General features: G+C 38.8%; 2 protein-coding genes across 5 annotated transcripts; one reads left to right on the top strand and one right to left on the bottom strand.

Moving 5' to 3' along the window:
* Positions 1-1061: 1061 nt before the first annotated feature.
* Positions 1062-21146, bottom strand: nsmaf (neutral sphingomyelinase (N-SMase) activation associated factor). 3 transcript variants are annotated; one of them, XM_034303657.2, is made up of 31 exons: positions 20759-21146; positions 20174-20254; positions 17112-17190; positions 16928-16992; positions 16695-16731; positions 16549-16599; positions 15948-16019; positions 15816-15863; positions 15662-15714; positions 14325-14454; positions 14153-14224; positions 13943-14051; positions 13596-13772; positions 11965-12044; positions 10014-10104; positions 9775-9838; positions 9617-9668; positions 9384-9504; positions 8525-8656; positions 8285-8327; positions 7952-8124; positions 7758-7866; positions 7596-7654; positions 7444-7511; positions 6485-6552; positions 6221-6344; positions 5228-5311; positions 4633-4783; positions 4365-4467; positions 3122-3231; positions 1062-2950 (listed from the first exon to the last, which is right to left on the bottom strand). In XM_034303657.2, the coding sequence occupies exons 1-31, from the start codon at positions 20794-20796 to the stop codon at positions 2856-2858; spliced, it is 2739 nt and encodes a 912-aa protein (XP_034159548.1). In that variant the 5' UTR covers positions 20797-21146; the 3' UTR covers positions 1062-2855. The 3 variants fall into 3 exon arrangements, with proteins under 3 accessions (XP_034159548.1, XP_026792661.1, XP_053089711.1); XM_026936860.3 differs by having other exon boundaries at positions 7958-8124; positions 20759-21139; XM_053233736.1 differs by lacking the exons at positions 9384-9504; positions 9617-9668; positions 9775-9838; ... (13 more) ...; positions 20174-20254; positions 20759-21146 and adding an exon at positions 8858-9326.
* A 713-nt stretch (positions 21147-21859) lies between these two features.
* On the top strand, positions 21860-26908 carry ggh (gamma-glutamyl hydrolase (conjugase, folylpolygammaglutamyl hydrolase)). Of its 2 annotated transcripts, XM_034303658.2 has the most exons (10): positions 21860-22027; positions 22221-22363; positions 23783-23956; positions 24290-24340; positions 24426-24510; positions 24797-24935; positions 25927-26033; positions 26196-26286; positions 26381-26515; positions 26681-26908. In XM_034303658.2, the coding sequence occupies exons 3-10, from the start codon at positions 23859-23861 to the stop codon at positions 26800-26802; spliced, it is 828 nt and encodes a 275-aa protein (XP_034159549.2). In that variant the 5' UTR covers positions 21860-22027; positions 22221-22363; positions 23783-23858; the 3' UTR covers positions 26803-26908. The 2 variants fall into 2 exon arrangements, with proteins under 2 accessions (XP_034159549.2, XP_026791633.3); XM_026935832.3 differs by lacking the exon at positions 23783-23956 and having other exon boundaries at positions 21862-22171; positions 22255-22363.
* Positions 26909-26954: the final 46 nt, after the last annotated feature.

A 26954-nucleotide genomic window follows, 5' to 3' on the forward strand; every position in this document is an offset into this window, starting at 1 on the left:
TGAGCTGTCAGTCAAAGGCCAGTCACCTTCAGTTCAGCTGGAACTTACTGATAGATGAGGGTATATTTAAGGTCAGGACAAGTCTTAAATAGCTGACCTATGGACATTTACAGATAAATTAAGCTAGGCGTAGGTAATTTGCTTTGCTAATATGAAGTACACGAGTAGAAACAAAGATGCATTCTTTGCATCCAAGCATTTCTTAGAAATGCCTAAAGTGAAATCCAATTTCACTAAGTGGCAAAGTCACATATTATCCAGTAGATACTCTTTCAGAATGTGATGTTTCTGAAGACAAACTGCAAAGCTTAAGCTATGGTTTCTAAACACGGGTCAAACATAATCTCTGCCTTGAATAACAAAATTCTTCTATTAAATTCAGAAAGCAGTACACAGTTATGACATTCACAAAGACTTTATATTTCTAAACCTATCATTAGAACTGAAATGTTTTTTTTTTTTTTTTTTTTTACATAAAACAATCAATATATTTTGTAATTCTGTGAAAAACAATAGACTGTCCTACTTACCACTCAACTCTGACTACATTAGGTGAGTGTGTCCAGAACACGGCATTTCTACAACTTGGAAATACTGAACTGTGTCACTACATAGTTCATTACTGTAGCATTATAGAATTTCTCTTGTGGTTAGAACAAAAACAAAGGTGAACTGTAGGACACATTAGGAAGAAAGCTGTGTTACAGTAAGTATTAAATAATTCTACATAAATGTCAATCATTTTTGACCTCACATCACCTCTGGAGAGAGGAATAATTCCTAGTTGAGGATGGCATGAATGACAGCCACCCATCACATGATTAACAAACTACAAACCTACAATCATAACTGTCTGTGTAGGACATTAGCCATATAATAGTTCATGCATTTCAATATACATTTCAGTCTACATATTTGTATTGCACAGCAGTAAATCCTTAAGCATTTACAAGGCCACATATTGTAATTATCAAGATATCGCCATCTGCTGGCAGTGTACACATTTTGCAGCTCCCATTTTCCAGCTGTTTGTCCAAACTAAAAAGTGAGGCGACATTCGCTTTGAGGGACACAACATTTATTTAGTGCAAAACACAAAAAGCAAACAGGTTTCCTAAAAATGATCTACACCACCCAAAAAGCTCAGCTTAGGAACCGCTAATTAACTAATAAACTAACTATCAAATAAAAAAACAAAAACAAAAACAAATGACCATTATAAAAATGAAAAACAAAAAACAACAAATAAAGGTTAGTCGTTAATAGACAAACAATGTAATAAAACATTAAGCATTAAATGGGGGATTAAACTGCATATTTATATTTGTACAGTTCATACAATTGAACATTTCGTATTAAGGTCTTGCTTCTTTTAATTATTGCACAAGAATGATCATTTTTATTTTTACAAGCATTGCCTGTAAGGTGTTGCTTTTTTATTTACTTTTCTAGCTATCAAAAATCTCTTAGCTAAGATCTTACTAAGATATAAATATAAAATGAAGATCAGCATGTGCATGTATATTTATATGTGTACATATATACACACAAAAGGCGTTTTCATGGTTGCGTAACTATTGCTGAACAAGGTGTATTACTCTTAATGGCTTGATATCAATAGATTTATACATAATAAATATGAGTATATAGAGGCATAGTTTTCTGCTTGCATCTGGGTGTACAGGTCAAAAAATTGCATAAAATTTTATTCAATATGGAAACCCAAAAATATGTGAAGTGCAAAACAAACCCCATCTTTTACTGCAGTATGGGCAATGTACTTCATCTTATCTAGTAAACTGCATTAAGAGGAACATAAAATAAAGGTCATAATGTCGTACATGAATGGACATAATTATAATTACAGATTGGAATAAATTTAAACCTGATTTAATCTGCTGCAGCTCCAAGGCCAGTTTTTATGACTCTCACTACAGCAATGTTTTATACTAATCACAGCAGTAACACAAACACTAAAGTGCACAACATGAACACTGGTCGATGCTGGTACGCTTACAGCTATTTGGAAGTACATGCCGTGACACACGTTCTACATGTAGATAGATGTGTAAAAAGTTTTTTGAATTTTTTTCCTTTTAGATGACACTATTTTTTAACAGATTAATTATATATGCACAAATTTCAGTTAATTTTGTCTAGATTTTCTTCAGATTTAAATTCTGTCCATGTTCATCACATATTAAAACAAAAGCCAGCTGCTTCAAGATAAATATTGTACACAGCCTTTGCAATGTGTATTTATTGTGAGCATAAATATAACCTAAGTCAAATGATAATTTTATTTAAACTAAAATAAACAAAGAAAAAACATGCAGTTGTTGACATTCAGAATCCTTCTGAGCCATCAAGACAAATTGTCAGACTGGAATTTTGGGGACAGATCGACTTTATATTGTGACAGGCAAATGAACGTTCTCCATTAAACAGTTTATGGACAATTAATATTTATATTTCTCCATGTAAATGAGGTATACGGATCTAAGATATACATCCCCCATTCCACAATTATGAACATGGCATCATATTCCTTCCTAATAAAAATGAAAGTGATAAAACGATAATATAAAACACTAAAAAGGCATGGTCAGCATGGTGAACTTTAAATATCAAACAAACTTTCACTGCAATAAGAGCATCAGTAAAATGAACTTGATTCCTGATTCAGTTTGTGTAACGGCATTCAGGTAAGAATTGTAGTATCTGCTTGGGATCATATTTATGCTCACAGGTCTATAGAGCAGGTGTGTGAAAATGTACCTCAGGCTTCAAACTGAATACTTGTGTCCAGCACATTTAGTTATGGGAACGTTTGTGCGCGTGCGCTTGTGTGTGTCCTAATACTGGGGTTTCCAGAACATGATCTGTTTATCTTCCCCTCCTGTAATGACAGTGCTGCACTGCTCATTCATCCAAATGCAAGAGACGGGACCTGAAAGCAAGGCAAGTTCATAAAGTGTACAGACAGCCACATATAACCATGAATATATGAACAATAATTTATAGTAATTTACATTGCAGACAATGCTTGTCATTCTTGATCGCTTGGATGTGTATATATATGTGTGTGTGTGTGTGTGTGTGTGTGTGTGTGTGTGTGTACCAGAGTGAGCAGGGATCCTGTGTGTGATCTTGCTAGTAAGAAGATCCCAGATGAGCAGGTTCCCTGACTGACCTCCAGACAACACAATGCTGCCGTCCCAACAAAAACATCTACACTCCCGAAAACATAAAAAGATATGCATCAATACTGCTGCTTTTCATGATGTAGAAAATATTCACTTATACATGTATGTATGTATGCATGTAGATAGATAGATAGATAGATAGACAGATAGATAGATAGACAGGACAATTGTTTGAATAATTTACACTGTATGAATTTGTTATGCTAACAATTCCAAACTGAAATGTGCGAAGTGCTTGTGTAACATGTTTTTAATCAATAGGATCTGTAAAACAAATAACAATTAACGTGTGTGCAAGTAGAAGGATCCTCTGAAACACTACAATGCAGATACAAGACATTAAAAGTAACTAAAGGCAAATCTAATGTTAGTTAATGGAGGGAATGTGTTACAATAGCACTGTGTATGGTGGAAGTGAGTTAAACAAATCTATAAAAATCTGTCCTGACCTAGACCTCTAACCCCAACCACTAAAATGAGCTAAACGAACAATGGGTCTTAACATTTGTTGTTAAGTGGTAAGTGGAACTTCCAAATTAAAGTTATGATAGCATGGAGAGATATACACTCACTGGCCACTTTAAGAGGAATAGCTGTACCCCTGCTCATTCATGAAATTAACCGTGTGTGTGTGTGAAATGCTTTTCTGCTCACCATGGTTATAAAGAGTGGTTATTTGAGTTACTGTAGCCTTCCTGACAGCTCAAACCAGTCTGGCCATTCTACTCTGACCTCTGTCATTAATGAGGCGTTTCTGCCCACAGAACTGTCTTTCGCTCACTGGATTTTTGTTTGTTTGTCACCCCATTCTGTGTAAACCCTAGAGACTGTTGTGTGTGAAAATCAACAGGAGATCAACAGTTTCTGAAATACTCCAACAACCATGCCATGCTCCAAGTAACTGAGATACCACTTTTTCCCCATTCTGATGTTTTATGTGAACATTAACTGAAGCTTGACCTGTATATGCATGATTTTATGCATTGTGCTGCTGCCACATGATTGGCTGATCGGTTAATTTCATGAATGAGCAGGGGTACTGGTGTTGTTTGAATAATTATTTTATTTATTTACTCTCTGCCAATTTCTAATTCTAATTGCATAATTGAACAAGTTAATAAATAAATGAATTAATGTAATCTGTAAAAGGGGTGTTACCTCTGTTCTTCCTCTGCTAAAACTGTAGAGAGTAGTGTGCCTGTCTGTACGTCTGTAACCTTTAAATACAAATCCTCACCCACACTCAGGATGTTTCGACTGTCTGAGACACACACACACACACAAACACAAAAGACAGATTGTCAAAAATCTTAGCATTAGTGTGCAAACAGGTTGCTTTATACACAAAAACGCATGCATGCAGCACACACACACACACACACACACACACACACACACAAAGACACACACACACAAAGACACACACCAGGACTAAAGGCCACTTGGTGGATCTTTCCAGAATGACAGGTGAGCTGATGCAGGAGGGAGAAGCTGGTAAGATCCCAAACACTGAGGGTGCCCTCTTTTGTGCCCGATGTCAAGAGCGTGCCAGCAGGACTTAGAGCTATAGTGTTAACCTGTACAAACAGATAAAGACATCCCATAATTTCACACAAATCATCCTATTCAATGTGTTTATTTATACTAGTGCTGACAATATATACTACGGCGATACACTGTGATACACGGTGATAAGGATATCTGAAATAGTTATCGCTAGAGATTTAGATATGTTACAATATTTTTAAAGCAAACATTCTAAGCAAAAACTCACAATGTAGGAAACATAGTTTCGATAAACTACAGAAGGTTAAGAATGACCCTTTTATAAATTCAAAATAAAACTATTCTATCTGTTTTTCCTAACCATGCAGATATAATGCTAGCTTGTACAGGTATTATAATTAGATTCTTAAAAATTATTCCACCATTTATAGACAAACACATGTGAGTAGACTCAGCAGTGAGACAAGTTCACCTTACAACATTAGTCCCTGGTGAAATGCTAAAGAATTACTCACCCCAGCCTCATGCTCCAACTCAGCTAGCAGCAAAAACTGCGACCTCTTATTATTGGAAATATCTGCAGCTACACACTTCCACACCTGCTCACATGCAAACAGGAGCAATCAGTCCAGCAGAAGGAAATTATAGAAGGCAATATGCAACAGAATATCTATACAGTGCTATTTTCTGTTTGCCTCACTAATATGCTGATTCATAAAGACATTTTAATGGCTTATGTCAGTATGATTATCATAAATTACACATAAATTATACAGTAGAGTTGTATATACTTGGCTATATAGTCAGATATTTCAGTATCAGTATAAGTTGCCACATTTTTTTTGGTCAGAATTTGGGGGAAAAAAACATTAATTATTGTTTTTATTTTTTTTTTTTTCCTTTTACATACAAATGTGTTTTTAACAGTAACCATACACCTAAACAATGAGGCTTTTTAACCAATTGAGATGACACATTCCCTGAACGAATGTTAAATTGGACTCACTTTATTCCATGCAGAAAGTATGCGAGATATATTAGTACTATTTGCCACCTCAACATGTCTTCTACAGTATTATCAATTTCCACTCTTTACAGGGGTGGACACATCATAAATTTATTAGCAAGTTACCAGGTCAGGTAAAAGCTGGCTAGGCTAAAAAGTGGTAGCTAAATTAATACAATAATATACAGAGCAGTGTTATTTTATGGTTGTTAAACCTTCTTGTTCGTTGTGCAACTACAAATAAAAATAAATTAAATAAATAAATAAAATAAAAGGAATAGCCCAAATACGAAAAGTGGGGGGAAAAAAAAAAAAAAAAAAAAAAAGTGCTTATGCTGGACACCGAGGTTACTGATCTGTCCACCCCTGCTTTGGTGATATAAAAAGGCATGCAAGGGTTATTTTACAATCATGCGTAAACACGACTATGGAAGTACTACTGACGTATCTTTAGTGGTTTTAACAGTATAACAATGACATCTAGGTGAATTCAGACTCTGACCTTCACAGTGGAGTCCCATGATGCCGTGTAAAGCTGGTCTTCTCTCCAGCAAACCTGACTCACAGCATCATCATGACCCATGAGTGTGTCCTGCCTTCTGCCGTATGCTATTGAATAAAAGTACCTAGTGCCAGAGAAGGAAAGGGACACAGAGGAATAAACAATGGGATGAAAAATGTTAAAAGAGAATGTAAAAGGATGAACTAGACAAAATAATCAGGTAAGCTGGCCCATAATGATGAAAATGATTTTTTGGATACTTACACATTATTATCCCAAGAAGAACAAACCACAGTTTTATCCTCAGGCAGTATCACACAAGAGGACAATGCCTAAATGGACAGGGAAGAAGGATAGAGCTATGTTAGGAATGCTTATATGTGGATGATTAGTTAATGGAGTTAAAATGTATAACTTCGTTCATACATTTTAAACGCAGTTCAGAATGCTTTATATTATGTTCTCAAAACGCAGCTAGTGGAGGAACACCCAAAAACACTATAAAAGTAAAAGTAAAACAGAAATAAAGTACAACAAAATGTATTGGAAGAGTAAAAATAAAGATGCTGAGATAATACATAGCTGAAGTAGAAACTTTAAAATTAATTATTAATTATAAAAACTATAAAAATAGTTTTTTATAATTAAATAATTTCATGGAAGTTAATTTGAGTGAGCAGACAAAGCATGAAAACAATCACTGAGAAAATGGGGAAGCTGAAGTTAGGACTGAACATGTGACAAGGAAATGTTAGTGTGCCATTAAAAAAAAAGCCTGTCAAATTCCAGTATGCAACTGTGAGACATGCAACCATCGCAAGGACAGGTTGGAGGTGATTACTGTTGCAGAAATGCAACATTAAGCAATTTAAGGGCCATTTAAAGGCCATCATTTTTTCTATGGCCCTTAAAAGCTTTAAGCATAGTAATTACAATCCATATCTATAAGATATATGCATATTATGCAGTAATGTTTTGCATTTTAACCTTAGGATATTCACTAAAGGACCAATTGTTGTTTAGTTATGAAATAAATTCTAAGTAAAACAGGATAGAAGTGTGGTGACGGTAAAGAGGCATCATTTGCTCTCACTTTTTGGTAGAGCACAGTAGCTACAGTGTTTTGAACAACCTGTAAAATGTCTATATAATTTTAGGGACTCCGGTAAACAAAGCATGGTAATAGTTTAAGTGAGAAAAGTTTAAAAGCATAGACGGATTACCATGTTGGAAAAGGACACACTCCTCTGTAGTGCGTTGCTTTCTTTAGAAAACATCTTTAAGGTAGAGTCTGTAATAAAAATGAAGAGGTAATTTTTTGTAAAACATAGTAAACAATAGAGGTTATTCAGTGTTTGCACTGGTGATCCTTTACCTTGAGATGTTGTGAAAACGGACAAACCACTTAGAGTCACCGCAATTCCTGTCACTGGCCTGAAAGGAACAATTAGACACTGACTTCAACATGACAACACAGGAAGTTGCACACATACACACATACATGGAAACAGAGATGAACAAACACAGGCAAACATACTCTTTGTGTATCTTGTGACTGGACTGTAGTGTGAGTTTGTTCATGTTGCTCCAGGCAAGTGTCTTGCTTTCCTCTGTCAGATCCTCAAACGATTCCATACTGGGAGAACCTGAATATGGACATGTACACTTCAGATTGAACTGAACCAGAGGTAGTGTACTTGATCTATGTGATGTGTGTTAAGAGTTCAGTACTGAAACCTGGCGAGAGGTCATTGGGCGATGTGCTGAGGCTCGTCCCTGCCGAGACGTTGTGGAATCGGGGTGTGATGCGTTGAGGATGAGGTTTGGTGAAAAGCTGTCTGGGAGTCTGACCAAACTCCAGAATCTGTGTTAGCATCGCTATCTTCTGATCTGGGTCCTCAATACTACACAAACACCAGCACACACACAAATGCACACAGACAAACAATTTCCAAAAGATAAGCATAAAAGTGATACACAGTACAACAATGATCTTTATACAATATTAGGTGCTAATATAAAGAATTAAATAATCAAGAGAAATCCATGTTAGTGATTAATTACCTGTCACAGTCGATGCCACCCTCATATGTTAATGGATGAAAAACTGGAAGTAAAAAAGACAGACAGTTAAATAAAATGTATTCATCTCTCTCATGTATTTCTCTGGGTGTTTAAGCAGGTGTATTTGTACTCTTGTGGGATGCCAAATCAGTGCTGCCTCTGTGTGTATGTGTTTATAAAACCATCTTTAGAGAGAGAGAGAGAGAGAGAGAGAGAGAGAGAGAGAGAGAGAGAGTATACCATTGTGGGCTGCAACAGCTTCACTCCCTCTCTGTTTGTAACCAAAGATCAAATCAATCCACTCGTGCAAGTGCTCCGACACATACTGACTCTCCAATGCAGAGCGCATCTTCTGCAGAAAGTCTTCCATATCTACACACACACACACACACACACACACACACAGGGGAGAGGGAGGGAGAGAGAGAGAGAGAGAGAGAGAGAGAAAGAAAATTGTTACTGTGTTTGTTATAGAATGATGGAATAGGCTAAGATGTGCTAATATTTAAGGATTAGCAATCCCTAAAAGGACTGGCCCTTACAGATGTACATGGGCACTTCTCATTTCTTTACCTCGTTCTCCTTGTTTCCGTGCTTCCTCAGAGAGAGGAGTTTAGAAGAGAGGAAAAGAAACATGTCCTTTCTCTCTGAGGAAGCACAGAAAAGACACAAGAACAGCAGGAATCAAGGACAATTTTCCAAATGAGATGCTCCAGCTCACTGAAGTGTCACTCTAACTTAGCTTCACAGGGAATAACGAATCTGCATACACACTACATGATGTGATTAAACACCGAATACACATATATAAACATTATTGCACATGTATGTCATAACCTGATGTTTAGTTTTTTAATTTTTCATATTACACAAAATATTATAAATATTATCATCATGTACTGGAATTCCTTTGAATTCAAAAACTGTAATTAATGCCTCCTTGATGTTCTTCAGCCCATGAAATCAACTGATGCCAGCCATCATTGAGGACCTATCAACTCTTTAAATGTCCTTAGAAGAGTCAAGGAAAGGGGTTTCCGGATCAAGGGAACACAGATAATTCCAGTATGGAGGTATTTTATTGATGATTTTAGGCTACCTGTGGCCCAGGGAGGAAGTTCCACATCTCCTACTCGCCCACCACCCTGCCTCCGACCCAGATTTAAGCCCAGCATGTTCTTCAGAAAACTGCAGTCTGTGCCATAGAACTCAGGAATCAACTGAAACACACACACACACACACACACACACACACAAACATAAAAATGCTGCTGTATGTAAAGAGGGTCTAGTTTGCAAGTATTTGCTAATCACCAGGTCCAGGCCTCTCACCTCTTTAAAGTCAGTACCTCCCTCTAAGCAGTTCTTCCAGGTATCTCCAATACTACACACAGACAAACATTCAGGAGTAATGAGCAAGAAAATGTAATTTACGCTACAAAGTAATGAAAGACATGTGTTTATATAACATGTGTGTAAGATGACGGTACCTGTTGAACATTCGGTCGGCATGGTCATAACGGCCGTTCTGCAAACACAGCATGTGCTCTGGAGCTTCAGAGAAGAAGCCAACAGACACACATACACAGACAGAGAGAGAGAGAGAGAGAGAGAGAGAAGGAGAGCGAGAGAAAGGTACATGATTTAGAATACCCGAGAACCAGGGAAAGCCTTCACCTTGTGCAAATCAGCAGTGTTGTGAGGAAGATGAAGCCTGTGTGAGACTCACCCACTCTCACAAGGTAGAAAAGGACGTATCCAGGAGAGGAGTAATGACTACCATACATGAAACGTGGTTCAGGCATGTCCTTGTAACGCTCCTGTAACACACATTCATTCATTCAAACACACACACACACACACACACACACACACATACGCACAAATTCTTTCAGACTGAAAAAGGGTTAAAGTTCAAAAATAAAATTGACTGCTTTAACACATTAAAGACATTATTAATCAGGGAATAATAGCATAAATAATCAGCATATTTAGCCATTTTATTCTGAAAATGTAACATGTATTACACTAGATTTGCCCCCATAATCACAGAAAATCTATTTAAGACAATCACAAACATTTATTTACTAGAACGCTTACGAATGAAGGAGGTTGTTCATGATTCTGGACTTTTATCATCCTGGAGAAGTCTATTTTGGAAATGTTGTGATGAGACGCTGTAACCCTTCTTCTATGGTTTTCATCAAGAGCTGAAGAGTGATATTGCTAATATAATCCTTTAATCTGACTGCAAATGTGACATCGCTCCAATACGGCACTACACTGAGCACAAAAAGCATTCAAAAAGTGCTGATGTGCAGTGAGATAACAGAGAGAGAGAGGTGTCCAGCTACAGTAAGTAGTATTGATCTAATTCTCAATTTCTTCTGCAGTGAAACACAAAACTTTTCATTTTCCGCCCCCTAGTGGACACTTCACGTTATGGGCAAGCATGAAGGCAGACAGCTATTGTAAGTGAGCCCTTGCACAACATACTCACAAACACATGAACACAACTATAAACCAGGCCTATGTCAGAATGAGCAGTCTGTATTCATGGTAAAAAAAAATGTTAAACTAGACATTTTCACTATGGAACAAAGTTGATGAAAATTCGATAATCAAAGACTTATCGAGGATGTGTAAAAGTAATGTGCTAAACTAAAAAGGCAAGTTTCAAATGTGTAAAAAGCACTGACTAGGCACAGCCATAGCTCATATAGTCTTTCAAGCCAGACCTCTATCACTCACTAGACAGTCTGTTACTGTTTGGCAATAAGCACGGCCAAGAACCTCCTACTAGTTCATGGGTGATCAGCAAGATTATTTAATTCAGTCATTGCTAACGTCCTGAAACAAACTAACTAAATCAAGTGTATACTAATGTTCATGTGCATATTCAGGTTCTCCCAGTATAGAATCGTTTGAGGATCTAACAGAGGAAAGTATGACAATTGCCTGGAGCAACATGAACAAACTCAGACTGCATTCCAGTCACAAGATAAAGAAAGAGTAAGTCTGCCTGTGTGTGTGTGTGTGTGTGTGTGTGTGTGTGTGTATGTATGTATGTAAGTGTGTGTTGCCATGCTGAAGTCAGTATCTAATTGTTCCTTTCAGGCCAGTGACAGAAACTGCAGTGACTCCAAGTAGTTAATAAGATTCTAAAAGATTCTAACTTTAGTCAGACCAGTGACTATACATTAGTCAGAAAAGCTCATTATATCACAGTTTGTTTCTCCTTGGAAACTGGAGCATGGAAGTATAGAAAGCCAATCAGATCACAAGTCCTGAATCTTTTGGCATAATAAAACTGTACAAAAGATATCAGATGGTCTGTAGCCCGTGGACGGGGCATCCGAGACTGAGACTACAGCTTATATAGCAGCTAGGGGAATGAAGTTATTGAGCTTTTTTAGGAGTGGTGGAGTGATCAATCTCTAAAGCATTGTGGTTTGAGTCAGATTTCCTATTACAGCATCTAATGTGCCCTTGCTGTGTAGAGATGAGCTGTAATACTAATCTCACTATATCGATTTATATGTGGCAGAGAGCAATTTATTATTTAATTAGAACTTTTTAGGAAGCCCAAAAGAACTTTTCAGGCCTGGCTGTGGGAGCCATATTTAAATCCCTGCTAGTAAACTTCAGAGTTGGATGTTAGTAGAGATATATGTCCTTACCAGTAGCCTTTCCAGTCTCTCTCTGTTTAAAGCTCCCACAGGTTTACTGAGGTCCCGAAAAGAGGCAGGGTTCAACAGATCTAACAGAAACAAGCATACATCAAGATATTAGCACTATATATTTCCAACAGACAATTCCATGGTTTTATAATATTAACCTCTAAAGTTTGGCAGCCAATAACTAAGCTGTATTTTATACTAATCACTTCTTTCTTACTTTATTAAGACACAGTGGTAAAGACCTGGTACTAAGGTAATAAATTTTTTTTGAGGTTCTTACAAAATAAATCTTCAAACATCTGTAAATATTGAGTTGTGTTCTTTGTTGAGTTTATGACAATAGCACTTGCTTGTCTGGAAAAAAAGTACATCTATAATTAGAATAGGATGAGCCTCTCAAGGATGAGCATATACACTCACCAAACACTTTATTACGAACATCTGTTCACCTACACATTCATGCAATTATCTAATCAGCCAGTCGTGTGGCAGCAGTGCAATGCATAAACTCATGCAGATACGGGCCAGCAGCTTCGGGTAACGTTCACGTCAACTATCAGAATGGGGAAAATGTGATCTCAGTGATTTTGACCGTGGCATGATTGTTGGTTCCAGAATGGCTGGTTTGAGTATTTCTATAACTGCTGATCTACTGGGATTTTCATGCACAACAGAGTTTTGAGTCTAGAGTTTACTCAGATGGTGCAATAAAGAAAAAACATCCAGTGAGCGGCAGTTCTGTGGATGGAAATGCCTCGTTGATGAGAGAGGTCAAAGGAGAATGGCCAGATTGGATCGAGCTGACAAAAAGGCTACACTAACTCAGATAACCACTCTGTACAATAGTGGTGAGCAGAAAAGTATCTCAGAATGCACAACATCCTTTACTGCAATAGCAGAAGACCACGTCAGGTTCTGCTTCTGTCAGCCATTAACAGAAAGCTGAGGCTGCAGTGGACACAGGCTCACCAAAACTGTACAGATGAAGACTGGAAAAATGTAGCCTGGTCTGATGCATCTCAATTTCTACTGAGGCAGATGGTAGGATCAGAATTTGGCACCAACAGCATGAATCCATGGACCCAACCTGCCTTGCGTCAACAGTCCAGGCTGGTAGAGGTGGTGTAATGGTGTGGGGAATGTTTTCTTTGGGCCCATTAAAACCAATCAATGCCACAGCCTATTTGAGTATTGTTGCTGACTATGTGCATCCCTTCATGGCCATAATTTACCCATCTTCTAATGGCTACTTCCAGCATGATAATACACCATGACACAAGGCAAAAGTCATCTCAAACAAGTTTCATGAACATGACAATGAGTTCAGTGTTCTTCAGTGGCCTTCCCAGTCACCGGATATGAACCTAATAGAACACCTTTGGGATGAGGTACAACGGGAGATTCGCAGCATGAAAGTGCACCTGTGGGAAAAAATCTGCAGGAACTACATGATGCACTCATGTCAACATGGACCAGAATCTCAAAGGAATGTTTCCAACATCGTGTGGAATCCAAGCCACTAAAAACTGAGGGAGGCCATACCCAGTATTAGTATAGTGTTCCTAATAAAGTGCTCCATGAGTGTATATTTATTCTATTCTGCTACAGTCACTCTTCTGTATGTGGATTACCCAGTTGTGGGCTAGTGTAGTCGCTGAGGACCCAAGGAAACACGGGGTACTGTGAGAGGTCGTTAACGCTGCGGTCTGCCAGGTTGTTAAGGTGCAGCAGGTACTGGTAGTTGGAGATGTGGCCTCTCTGCCAGTGCAGCATGTAACTCTCCGCTGTGTGCTCTGCTATGTGGTTTTCTGTCTCAAACACACACACACACACACATAATAATCAATATAAAATATTTTTAAAAATTACTTAAATGGTGACAATGTATGAACAACAATGGAGATATTTATAGAGCTCTTTATATTGACACCCTCAAAGACACTGGTTGAGTGTGTGTGTGTGTGTGTGTGGCACTTACCTAGGAAAGTGCCAATGTAGTAGTAAAGTTCATCCCTGTCTTCAGTATTGTAGAACTTTAGGTAGATATCTGAACACAGATCATTCTCTGTGCAAAACACCTCCAGCCCCTAAAACACACACACACACACACAGTCATGAACACAAAACTGCCTACATGGTCAGTGAACTGTACTAATCAACCCCTATATGCCGTCAAACACACACTTACCAGCGGTCTCAGGCCATGTCTTCTTTTGTAGATGCGCCGGACGCTGTGGAGCCCAATGTGCACAACTGAATCCTGTCCACACACATGCGCGCACATAAATATTGATCATACTGATTACCAGTCTATTAAAATCATAAGAAAACAGCTCACTAATGCTGCACTGGTAACTCACAGGGTAACCATTAAGGGGCTGGAAGTACAGGTTGTGGTCTGTGATGCAGACGTGGCCAGGGTTGGTCACCAGAGGGGTCACCATCTCAGCCTTACACTCCATATGTGGCCGCTCAGACACACTCTGAAAGCTACACACACACACACACACACACACACACACACACAAGCTCAAAAGTCATTATACAATACCAGTCAACCTACAACGCTGTATTTTGACTACATACAGTAATCACCTGTGAAACAGGACAATCAGCTGATGTTTATGTACATAACGCTGACCAAGTGGTCAAGCAGCTAACTGTAATTTGTTAAATATATGCATTGTTATCAATTGTGTGGCACGTTGACAGCATTACAACTCTACACCTATATCTCAACAAGTGTACAGGCATTATTCATTCATCTGGCAGACCCTGTTATCCAAAGCAACTTATATGTGGTTGCAAAATACACTCCGAGCAAATAATCATCTTTAAGAGCTCAAAGTTGGCTCTCTAGCAGCCCCGAGAGTTTACAATCTGCCTCTCGCAACAACCCTAAATAGTAAGCTACCACAGGCCATCAAGCACGCAATCAGTATGTGTACTGGATCTGAAATCAAATCATATGCGGTATGGCAGCCTACCAGGTACCTTTAAGGTACATGTCCCTATTGCTTGCTACAAGGTCTTTATAAACGGCATTTCTTGGTTAGTGATAGAGCAAGAAATTGGGAGTAACTGCTCCCATAAGATCAGTCAGGAACATACAACACAGAGCATCAGAATAATTGTGATCAGATGTTTATACCTCAGTGGTAAAAGCTTGTCTTTTCAAAAAAAGAAATTTTGTTTTCTTTTAAAAAAAAATTGAGTTCCTAAAAAAGCAATTTCTTTATTTAAAAAAAAAAAAAAAAAAAAAAAAAAAGAACAGTCAATGTTCTGTCCTGTCAATCACAGCAACATTAGCCAACTGTGGGCATCTGCAAGCTCATGTCTGCGGAAAGCAGATAGCGCTTTCTACCCAGTGCATTACGCCGCCCTGCGACACAGCATGAACTGTAGATTGAAAAGATGCGGTTGGCTGGCTTCATGTGTCTCGGAGGAAGCATGTGTTATGCTTCACCCTTCCTGGTTGGTAGGGGAGAACTAGCTAGTGGGTGGGAACTGGCAAGACCAAATTGGGGAGAAAATACTGATTTTAATTACTTTATTATAAATTTGATTCCTATAAAAAGCAGATTTTGATTTCTTTTTAAAAAGCTGGACTTTCTTCAATCTGTCTTTGTAAATATAACATAAACTCTAAAATGACTAGATATGTGAGGTGAGTGTTATTTACGCAAAGATGACTAACCTGTTCTTATCAAAAGATGTTCTCGCCAACCTGGATTGCAAGTTTGCAGCAATCTAGAAAAGTAACACACAGGCAGTTATTATTATAGTGATTAAAAAAAAGGTATGCCTCTCAATGAGTGGACAGATACAAGTTTGTGTATAACTGTACAAACCATGGCTGTCTGGTCCCCCAGCCTGTCCAGACATGATGCTCTATGTAACTGCAAAAATGAAACAGACTGATAAAGCAAACAGAGTCAAGCAACCTCTGCCAATAATTAAGCTGCCAAAACTGAAATGCAAACCTGCAGCAATGTCTGGACAACATCTTCTGTTTTTGTGGGCATCACCAGCTGGAATCTGACACTTCTTTCTCCCTAGTAAGCAGGATTAAACATTGATAAACATTAATAGGGGGGAAAATCAATTTAACGAGAATCTGATACAATACTGTCACTGTCAGAATAGCAATGGAAAACAAATTTATACAATATAAGAGGTGCTAAAACTTAACAAGAAAATCCTAGCAGGTATAGAGAAAAAACAGACCAAAGTGATTCACTTTATTCACATCCACTTTTTTCTACTGGCTCAAAAGACCAAGGCTTGTGGGTTTTCACCTAGATAAAGCCAGTCAGATAAAGTGAAAGTAACAAAGACCAGAAGAAAATACCTCTCTTTCACATCCTGTGTACTTTCCCCTTCCCTCTGCTATTCCACTACACAAATTTCATTTGCATTTTGTTTGATCACTGTTTTGTTTTGTTTGTTTTTTAAGCAGAAAAGCATAGTTATGGCTATAGCAAGGTGTCAAAAACGATAAATGCTATGGCTAAACTGTAGATTTTTGGCACCTCTGCAATACACAAATATGTTCATACAGGCAATATGAATGTATGTTCTTACCCTTTCATATTTGTATGGAGCAACAACATTCCCCTCTTTAATAAGAAAAACCTGATATACCAAAAACACATGTTTAGAAAGCACATAGAAACAGCCAGCAGGCACAAACTGAATTTCTGTAAGTACACACTGAAGCACATGCTCACCTGTTTGGTTTCAATAAGTACAGATGCAGGCTTGGTTCTGCAGCAGAATAAGGAAATGAAAGAGGAAAAAATAGTAAACAGTTAAATTTGGATGTAACTGAAAGACCAGAGAGATTCTAACTGTGCATCACTTCTATTTTAATTGTAAAGTGCATAACAAGCATGGATCTAATTTAAATGCTTCTGAGGCTCTCCATCTTTATCAACTGCAAATGAGCATTTAAATATCTCACTCTTTAAAAGGATTGGACTCATTCATCTCCACTGCTTCTATCCGCCTGCAGTCTTTCAGTGGGATCTGTTATAAAAAAAAAAAAATAAAAAAATAAAAAAAAAGGAGTCAGTCAGCATTTTTCTCTCAGGATGTCTAGGCTGATATATGAGTGTGAGTTGCTAAAGTTTTGAAGAGGAATTTACCTTTAAAATAGGCTCAATCATCTCATCTGGCTCAAAAATGACTGATTTGGAACAGATCTTTAGTGAGCCTCGAATATTTCTGTGACCAGTAAACAAAGAAACACATTAATTAATTATTAAGACAAGAACTATTTAATCTGATGATGCTATAAATTAGGGGTGTAACGCAATGGCACTATCTGTATACCCAAAGTGGGTGTGGCCTAAACTGCATCACTCCTTCACTGATGAGCCTCAGAGCCAGGAGCAGTTTAAACAGTTTAAAAGGATCAGCAGTAACAGGTATGCTTGGGTTCAGGACTGGTATTTTGGAAACTGGTTAAGTGTGTTTATCCTATTTCCCAGCTGTTTCTAACACTATCATTACCCACTCATCATTTATTCAGGACTCTTTTGATCATCACTGAACACAAGACTGTATAAATTGGTATCACAGGTGTCATTGGGTAAATACATATTTAGTGAATTGCAGCAGCTGCACAACTTTTAAAATTTTTTGGCTAACTGCCAACATTTTTAACTGTCCTGGAAAGAGGACTGTTCAGTGTAGTGAACAATAGTTTATCAGAACAAAGTACAAATACAGTTTACCGTTATAGGTGATTTTCAACTGTTATAAATGTTTAAGAAAAACTGAAAAGTGTTTATTTACTTAATAATCTTGCCCAGGGCTTTCTGCAAAGATTATGCTGGATAAAGAGCCTGTAAATGTGACGGTAAAACCCATCAGTCTGCCTGAAGATAAACCTTGCTAGTTAAAGTGTGTTTTTCCTCACACAGTGAATTTCCTGCTTTGATCAATTTGTTGGATGCCCACAGCAAAACAGACCCAAGTAATCCAGTTTGTGATCAAATGCTGGTCATCAAAGTGTCTGCAATGCTCCATCACATCGTCAAAACAAAGTAAAGAGCTTATGAAATCTGATAGGACAAGGACAAATCTTTAAAATGTGTAAAAGACCTAATAAAAATATGGAAATTCATCCAACAGAACAGAACTCACTGTGAACAGTGAACTGATAAAATACCATGTTTTACATCAGATGCTAAGACTAGAGAGACCGAGGTGGATGATGCTCATGATCAATATACAAAATATTACAACTTGTATATTTTATTGCATATTAAATTAAATGCAAATGAAATCAATAAACAGCAATTGTTTTTGCCAATAAATGCATTGGGGTGTCTCAGTGGAGTTTTCATTTTTTTGCTGGTTACCAGACTTCAAAATGCTATAACCTTACTTGAGACTGATGCACAGTGTGGTCAAAAAAGTCCACTAGGGCAAATGTTTCTATTCTGCATTCTTTTCCAATTTAATACAAACCTTTTCATTACAAATTATACCATCAGCAATAACCTGAGTGAAAATTAAAACGTCACTATTTTCATGGATTTCAGAATTGGTATGTTCCCCTTTAATTACAGCATTCGCTCAGGCTGGCATGGACTTCACAGATTTGTGTAAAAACTGACAATCCATGTTAGATCAATTCCATCACAGTGTCATTTGAACATGTGCTTCAATAGGGACAAGGGACAAGAAAAATATTCCATGTTTTCAGTGTGGTCTCAGACTTTTGGACTCCACTATACACCAATCAGCCATAACTTTAAAACCACCTGCCTAATATTGTGTAGGTCCCCCTATACAAGTGAGTATGTAGGGAGCTGCCAAAACAGCTCTGACTCATCCCATCATGGACTCCACAAGACCTCTGAAGGTATGCTGTGGTATCTGGCACCAAGACGTTAGCAGCAGATCCTTTAAGTCGTGTAAGTTGCGAGGTGGGGCCTCCATGGATCGGACTTGTTTGTCAGCACATCCCAAAGATGCTCGATCGGATTGAGATCTGAGGAATCTGAAGGCCAAGTCAACACCTTGAACTTTTTGTCATGTTCCTCAAACCTTTCCTGAACAATTTTTGCAGTGTCGCAGGGCGCATTATCCTGCTGAAAGAGGCCATTTGGGAATACCATTTCCAACGAAGGGGTATACTCGGTCTGCAACAATGTTTAGTCAGGTGGTACGTGTCAATGTAACATCTACATGAATGCTACCCAAGGTTTCCCAGCAGCACATTGCCCAGAGCATCACACTGCCTCCACCGGCTTGCCTTCTTCCCATAGTGCATACTGGTGCCATCTCTTCTCCAGGTAAGCGACACACACACACACACACACACACACACACACACACACACCGTCCACATGATGCAAAAGAAAATGTGATTCATCAGACCAGGCCACCTTCTTCCACTGCTCCATGGACCAGTTCTGATGCTCACATGCCCATTGTAGGTGCTTTCAGCGGTAGACAGGAGTCAGCATGGGCACTCTGACCGGTCTGCGGCTACGCAGCCCCATACACAGCAAGCTGCAATACACTGTGTGTTCTGACACCTTTCTATCATAGCCAGCGTTAACTTTTTCAGCAGTTTGTGCTACAGTAGTTCTTCTGTGGGATTGGACCAGACGGGCTAGCCTCCGCTCCCCACGCACATCAGTGAGCCCTGGGCACCCATGACCCTGTCACCGGTTCACTGGTTGTCCTTCTTTGGACCAATTTTGGTAGGTACTAACCACTGCATACTTCGAATATCCCACAAGACCTGGCATTTTGGAGATGCTCTGACCCAGTCGTCTAGCCATCACAATTCAGACCTTGTCAAAGTCACTCAGATCCTTACACTTGCCCATTTTTCCTGCTTCCAACACATCAACTTCAAGAGCTGACTGTTCACTTGCTGCTTAATATATCCCACGTCTTGACAAGTGCCATTGTAATGAGATAATCAGTGTTATTCATTTCACCTATCAGTGGTATTAATGTTATGGCTGATCAGTGTATGTGTAAATAGTAAGTGACCAATTTTAGTTCAAGAGGAAAGCTTGTAGTTTTTAGAACTATATATGGTATAAAATGTCAAATTTGACCCTTTGAAGGGTTTTCCCAGGCCACCACTCAATTAAATTATATCATCATCTCAGCTTTCCTTAACAGGGTAACAGGGTCCACCATCATATGAGTGCATGGTCAAACTTCTAACCGAGCTCACCTGTTCGGGAGAGCAGCCACCCAATATGCAGTGTGCTGCTCAAAATAATATTCCTCCAGGTCTAGTAACAGCAGTGAAAACCTGCGAAAGAGAGATCACACTTTCATGTTTCCATTTTATCCTTCATGGCTTCAAGTTCTGATCATTCCAGTGAAGCTTTGGCCATGCTGTAAATACACAGTCATGCCAATACATCTCAGTGAACAGAACTAAAATGGGTTGTTAAGGAAGAATATTGCTGTAACTTTGAACAAAGGAGTCTTTCAGATGAGATTGACCAATAGTTAAAACGTGAGGATTAACAAGCAGTGGTGCATGTGACTGCTTTCCACAGGCAACTTCCGGCAACAACTTCACAACAATAACGTCTGTCATGCTAGAAAGCGGAGTTTCTTTTTCAGTCGTGACTGTATTAAATATCACTTAACTGAATAAACAGAGAGGAGAATATCGGCCAGTAAAGCTGGAGATAGAGCTGTATATATATATATATATATATATATATATATATATATATATATATATATATATATATATATATATATAAATAGAGAGAGAGAGAGAGTAGAGAGTAGAGTGAAATACCTCTCTTTACAGCGCTCCTTTTTCCTGATGAACGCCATCGTGCACCGGGGGACACTCAAGGCTCAGAGCGCGCGCACACGCACACGCACGCGCGCACACACACACACACACACACACACACAACACACACACAGAGAGCGACCCTCAGCTCAGAAACACAACTGCCGGAACTAGCAAACGCCTCTGTAAAAGAACAATACTCTAGCTCGTTCTCTCTCTCTCTCTCTCTCTCTCTCCCCCCCTCTGGTCTTTGGTGCGCATGTCAGTGTGGCCAGGAGTCGACCCCAAAAAGAGTCGATACTCCGATTCCAGGCATTGCTAACAGAGAGTCGACTCCACAACTTTGGAGTCAATTCGTTCGAATTGGTTCGTGTTTGACTATATAGGCTGGGTATGTGTTTTTATTTATAAATAAATCAATAAATTTTATTCAATTCAATTTCCATACAGTTTTATAACAAATGCAGTAACGTCTATAACTGATATTCTTAAATACAAAAAATGGGATTGATATTAAACTTTATGATTAAAAACTTTTTCTATTGGCTGTGTGTTTTAGTTTTTCGCATTAAGAATCGACTCCATCCAACCCGACACTTTGAATCAGACTCCGAATCGACTCCATCCAACCCGACACTTTGAATCAGACTCCGAATCGACTCCATCCAACCCGACACTTTGAATCAGACTCCGAATCGACTCCATCCAACCCGACACTTTGAATCAGACTCCGAATCGACTCCATCCAACCCGACACACATCAGCGGGACACAGGCGCGCACGCGCAAACACGCGAGTTCAGGACACTCGGTTTGTCAAGGTCTTGTTCTGTCCGTGTTTATTTATCCCCCTAGCTGTAATAGTGAGTTTCATTTGGACGTGATGAAGAGGAATCTCTTCAGCATCAAATAAAGTTCGCCATTAAAATACAGTATAACGGGGTCCATCACCAACCCAATTAAAGCGCGTGTTCTTTGCAACACGTCACATGACTCAGTCAAATGCCTATATATAGAGGAACGCCACTGATTGGTTGTTGGAAATACGGCTAACCAATTAGAATCAAGCTCTGCCCTCCTGCGTGTCACATGGACCAGTTGTGACAATAACAGGACACAAAAATATGATAATTTACGCTTTTATTTATGATATTTTAATGCATCAATATATTTTTGTGCCAGGAAAACTTAGGCGTGAAGAGGTTAAGAGTGAAAATGTGGAACTGGTTCAGCTGAAGTGACGCAGAACTGGACGCGGAACATAAACACAGTAAGAGCGACATGATGTAATCAGTTTAGTGACGGAGTGACATCATGAAGCTAGTCTGCGTCGCGCTTTTCTCACTCTTCTTCCAAATCATTTCCTTTGCTGTCGTTTCAGAAGGACAAAAAATAAACGACAGTCCCGTAATAGGTAACGTGAGCCGTGTTGACATGCTGTTGTTGTGTGTGTAATCCTGCAGGACTAACTGGAAGTGTCTTGTTCTCTGTGTGAAGGTGTTCTAGCGCAGGAAGTGTACTCTCCTTCACCCGGGAAGAACGCCTACATCGCGGCTTCCTATGTCAAGTACCTGGAGTCTGCGGGCGCGCGAGTCGTCCCTGTCATGTAAGCTGAAGTAGTGTGTTAAAGTAGTGCGCTTAATAAGGCAGTGTGTGGGTTTGGGACGTTCACCGCCGAGGTTCAGTTAAGACGTGTTTGAATTTGAGAAAAAAACACGCGCAATGGAGGATCCAGTGTATGGTAAAACCGGAAACTGGTCAAATTAAGCATAACGCTCATTTAAACCCATTTAACAGAGTATTTACTGCTGTAGAGACTGTTGTGCGCATTTACACCCATCAGCCATAACATTAAAACCACTGACAGGTGAAGTTATGGCACCTGTCAAGGGTTGAGATATATTAGGCAGCAAGTGAACAGTCAGTTCTGGAAGTTGATGTGTTGGAAGCAGGAAAAATGGGCAAGTGTAAGGATCTGAGCGACTTTGACAAGGGCCAAATTGTGATGGCTAGACGACTGGGTCAGAGCATCTCCAAAACAGCAGGTCTTGTGGGGTGTTCCTGGTATGCAGTGGTTAGTTCCTACCAAAAGTGGTCCAAAGAAGGACAACCGGTGAGCCGGTGACAGGGTCATGGGCTCCCAAGTCTCAGTGATGTGCGTGGGGAGCGGAGGCTAGCCCATCTGGTCCAGTCCCACAGAAGATGTACTGTAGCACAAACTGCTGAAAAAGTTAATGCTGGCTATGATAGCAACGTGTCAGGACACACAGTGTATTGCAGCTTGCTGTGTATGGGGCTGTGTAGCCACAGACCGGTCAGAGTGCCCATGCTGACTCCTGTCTACCGCTGAAAGCACCTACAATGGGCATGTGAGCATCAGAACTGGACCATGGAGCAATGGAAGAAGGGTTTTTCACTCCCCTTTAATTTAAAAATGACTTACCTGGGAAGCCATCTGTAGAATTTAATATCTCCAGAAATATTACTCCCAGCCACATGAAATTTGTCAGACATAAAAAGAAACTTGTTTTCTATGTGTGTAAATGCTTACCACAGAATGCCAGTTTCTTTCATATGGGGTTCTCAAAATGGATAAAAGTGCAAAATTTCCAACCATGAGTGATATTAGGGGCTTATAGACCCCACTTTATTACAGTAATTAATAAGAAAGTGTGCATGTAAATGTATCTTTATTCTATTTTAACTAAAATAGAAAAGCAATATTGTGCTTGTTGGTATATGAGGGGGGGACCCAAAAATTCCTGGAATTCGAATGTGGCATGCACACCTAAGCAATTTTACACTGAAGTGCTTAGGCGTCTATGAGAAAGCATCAGGAAAAAAAAAACATAAGGAGAAATGGTGCACTCAGAACTGCATCTTGCACCACAACAATGCACCTGTACACACTGTGTTGTCAGCCAGGGAGTTTTTAACCAGAAACAATGTGGTTATCGCTTCACATCCACCGTATAAGACATCTTGCTCCTTGTGACTTGTTTTTGTTCCTGAAATTAAAAATAAGACTGAAGGGGAAAAGATTTGCCACTGTGGAAGAAATCCAGAAAAAATGCAGGAGGCTCTAGACATGATGACAAAAGATGACTCCAGGAAATGTTTCCAGAAATAGGAGAAACACTGAGACAAGTGTATCGCATCACAAGGAGAGTACTTTGAAGGGGATTAAAGGAGAAATGCTGTACGTTTTATAACACTAGTTTTTTTTTGTATACCCCATATACACACACACACACACACACACACACACACACACACACACATGCACACTCAATTCTACAGTGGCTGGCTTGACCATGGTGAACAAATTGAGTAACTTATTTGCTCTACTTATTTACTCCATTATTGATTATGGACTGAAAAATACTCAAATGTACTCACAGGCCTAATACAAAATGCCATGGTAACCAGTATATATAAATATTATTCAGTGCAATCATTGGGGATCTAAATATAAACCATTACACCAGTAGTGATGTAAAGCTGAGATATAATGTTATCTGTATGTGTGCAGGATTAATAGGACTGAAGAGGAATACACCATACTCTTCAGATCTATAAATGGGTGAGTGACTGAACTCCAGGAATAATCCCTATTCAACATCATAACTTTGTATTATATTGTACAGATCCTTATTTTTTCCCTGTAGAATCCTTTTTCCTGGTGGCGGTGCCAGCATTTTTTCATCCGGTTATGCAAAAGCAGCAGGCATATTCTACAAACTTGCGCTGGAAGTAAGATCCTCCACATTTGTGCAGCATGTTCATGTTGTTCACATCATATTTAGAGCATAATAGTGTTGATTAGTGTGAACGCAACTGTCTCTATCAGCTGTAATTTCAGAGGGCAGTTCAGTGTTCTAAAGTCAAGAGACTGTGTTTTCTCAGTGTGAGGCTGTGAACTTGAGTCAAGGACTCTGGAAGCAAAAAATGTCTGATTATGAAAAAATGAGCTTACTTTGAATAATTTGTTAGTCAATAATTAAGCAGAATTAAAGGTTTGATATTTGTGTGTTGATAGGCCAACTCAAAAGGAGATTATTTTCCTGTGTGGGGAACATGCTTGGGCTTTGAGCAGCTCACACTGCTGACTAGTGGAAAGTCCCTGCTGTCCCGTACTAATACCAGTGGTGTTGCCCTACCACTCAATTTCACCAAAGGTGAGTTATTGAAAATAAGTAAATCTGCATAAATTGTTGTTGTTATTTACAGTTAAAGGGGTCCCTGGTGGCAAGAAGTTTTATAAAACCTGGTTTACCGTCAAACGTCTGTCTAATTGTCTAATACACTGATTTTCCTTATCTCCATTATGGCCTCTGATATACTGCTATAGCTGAATATGCAAAGGAACCAATTTTAAAAAAAAAATAGTGATAGAGCTATGGCATTTCAGGTACATTTTCTGTTGGTGTGTTGATAAATCATGGCATTGGCATGAAAAATATGGCATCCCAGGTTCAGCAGTTTGTACAGCCTTGGGTAAGTAATAATTAGCCAAAAAGAGGAGAGTACAGAGTATAAGTGTAAAAACTCCAAGCAGGTAACCACTTTATGAGAGTTGCTTTATAACAACATGGTATGTTGCTTCATATGACAGTGCTGTTGTAGTCTTGAAGTGGATTGGTCAGAAGGTGATTGGTCAGCAGTTCTGCCTGTAGTGCCAGCTGCAAAGCAAATGTGCTCATTGTAATGTGTTCTTGTTTCCATAGTAACTAATCATCCACAGGGCCTTGTATACTGGATGCTCCACATGATCTAGGGATAATAATAATAAAAAAAACCCACATTATTTAACAAAGTAAAACTCGGCACTCTCTGTGACTGCCACAGAGAAAGCCTTCAAGATGGAGGATTTTGCACTTCCTTGTAACATGACAAAGTGCATATTTCTGTCTTGTTAATTAAAGTGTGAGGAACAACACTAAATGTAACTAAACGTTTAAAAACAATGGCATGTTATTCATTAAGAAATGAATAACTGTGATGGTTGACAAACTGCTGTGGTATAAGAGGAATAAAACAAACAGGGGCATGTTGTTAGGGAAATAATCAAGTTCAGGGTGGTAATGGCCCTCCGCTTCACCCCATTGTATATCTTTCTTATAACAACTTGCCCCATCATGCTTTATTCCTTACTCATCTGTGATTTAGAATCAAAGGACAGCCGAATGTTCAAGGACTTCCCGGAGGACCTGATGACATCACTGGCAAATGAACCACTCACAGAGAACTCTCATCAGTGGAGTCTCACTACTGCGGTATTGCACTACTTGTGATAATGTTGTACCACAGTTACTACTCTTTTCACTTTCAGTAATGAATTTAGCAGTTCCTGGAATACTGGTGTTGTGAAGAATATTGTTACCAAAAAAAAATAAATTAGTATCTCTTACTCCAGTGTTTGTTTACCTCTGAGACAGAGATTCAGTGGAAATGAGAAGCTGAGAAAGTTTTACCGAATTCTGAGTACAAACACAGACGGACAAACAGAGTTTGTGTCCACAGTGGAAGGTGAGAATGTGTGTGAATTATTGATTCTACTACACTGATTTATTTGATTATTGAATTTTTAAAGAATCTTTATTCTCATTTCACACGTGCACAGCAAATGATTTCCCAATTTATGGAACCCAGTGGCACCCAGAGAAAAATGCATTCGAGTGGACTCATGTGTACATCCCCCATTCGCCTGATGCTATCAGAACCACTTTCTATATGGCCCACTTTTTTGTCAATGAAGGTATGAAAAGATTTAAAGTACATCATTTAAAATGATATGATATAGTAGGTACTGCATCCTTTAAAACATCACATCTGTTTAACTGGGTATTCTTAATTGTGCAAACTTTACATAAGAAGTCATGCTTGCAATAAGAGAACTTTCTTTTCCTTCCCCATTCTGCAGCTAGAAAAAGTCTTCATAAATTCCCCAGCCAAAAAGAGGAGCAGAACGCTTTAATCTATAACTACCAGCCCACCTACACTGGAAAGAAGTCTTCATTTGAACAAACATATTATTTTGATTAACTTTTTCTCTTACTTAATCGGTTGTATTTGTGTAAATCTTTGGAACCATGTAAGCTGTGTTGTGCTCACAACATCCTGAACATTGCATAAAAAAGCTGCCATACTAGTGTTGGCTTTGTATCTATTATTTAATTTATAACTTGAAAGCTTGT

The sequence above is a fragment of the Pangasianodon hypophthalmus genome, chromosome 4, assembly GCF_027358585.1.
Source record: "Pangasianodon hypophthalmus isolate fPanHyp1 chromosome 4, fPanHyp1.pri, whole genome shotgun sequence".
Classification (NCBI taxonomy): Eukaryota; Metazoa; Chordata; class Actinopteri; order Siluriformes; family Pangasiidae; genus Pangasianodon; species Pangasianodon hypophthalmus.

Excerpts from the sequence above, each read along its gene's own strand:
- nsmaf (XM_034303657.2), bottom strand. The coding sequence starts at position 20,796 with ATGGCGTTCATCAGGAAAAAGGAGCGCTGTAAAGAGAG. Across the intron at positions 14,052-14,152 it reads GACATGGCCTGAGACCGCTG|GGGCTGGAGGTGTTTTGCAC; the intron begins GTAAGTGTGTGT and ends TGTGTGTTTTAG. Across the intron at positions 13,773-13,942 it reads CTACATTGGCACTTTCCTAG|AAAACCACATAGCAGAGCAC; the intron begins GTAAGTGCCACA and ends TGTTTGAGACAG.
- ggh (XM_026935832.3), top strand. The coding sequence starts at position 22,072 with ATGAAGCTAGTCTGCGTCGCGCTTTTCTCACTCTTCTTCCAAATCATT. Across the intron at positions 22,364-24,289 it reads GCGCGAGTCGTCCCTGTCAT|GATTAATAGGACTGAAGAGG; the intron begins GTAAGCTGAAGT and ends GTATGTGTGCAG. Across the intron at positions 24,936-25,926 it reads ACCACTCAATTTCACCAAAG|AATCAAAGGACAGCCGAATG; the intron begins GTGAGTTATTGA and ends TCTGTGATTTAG.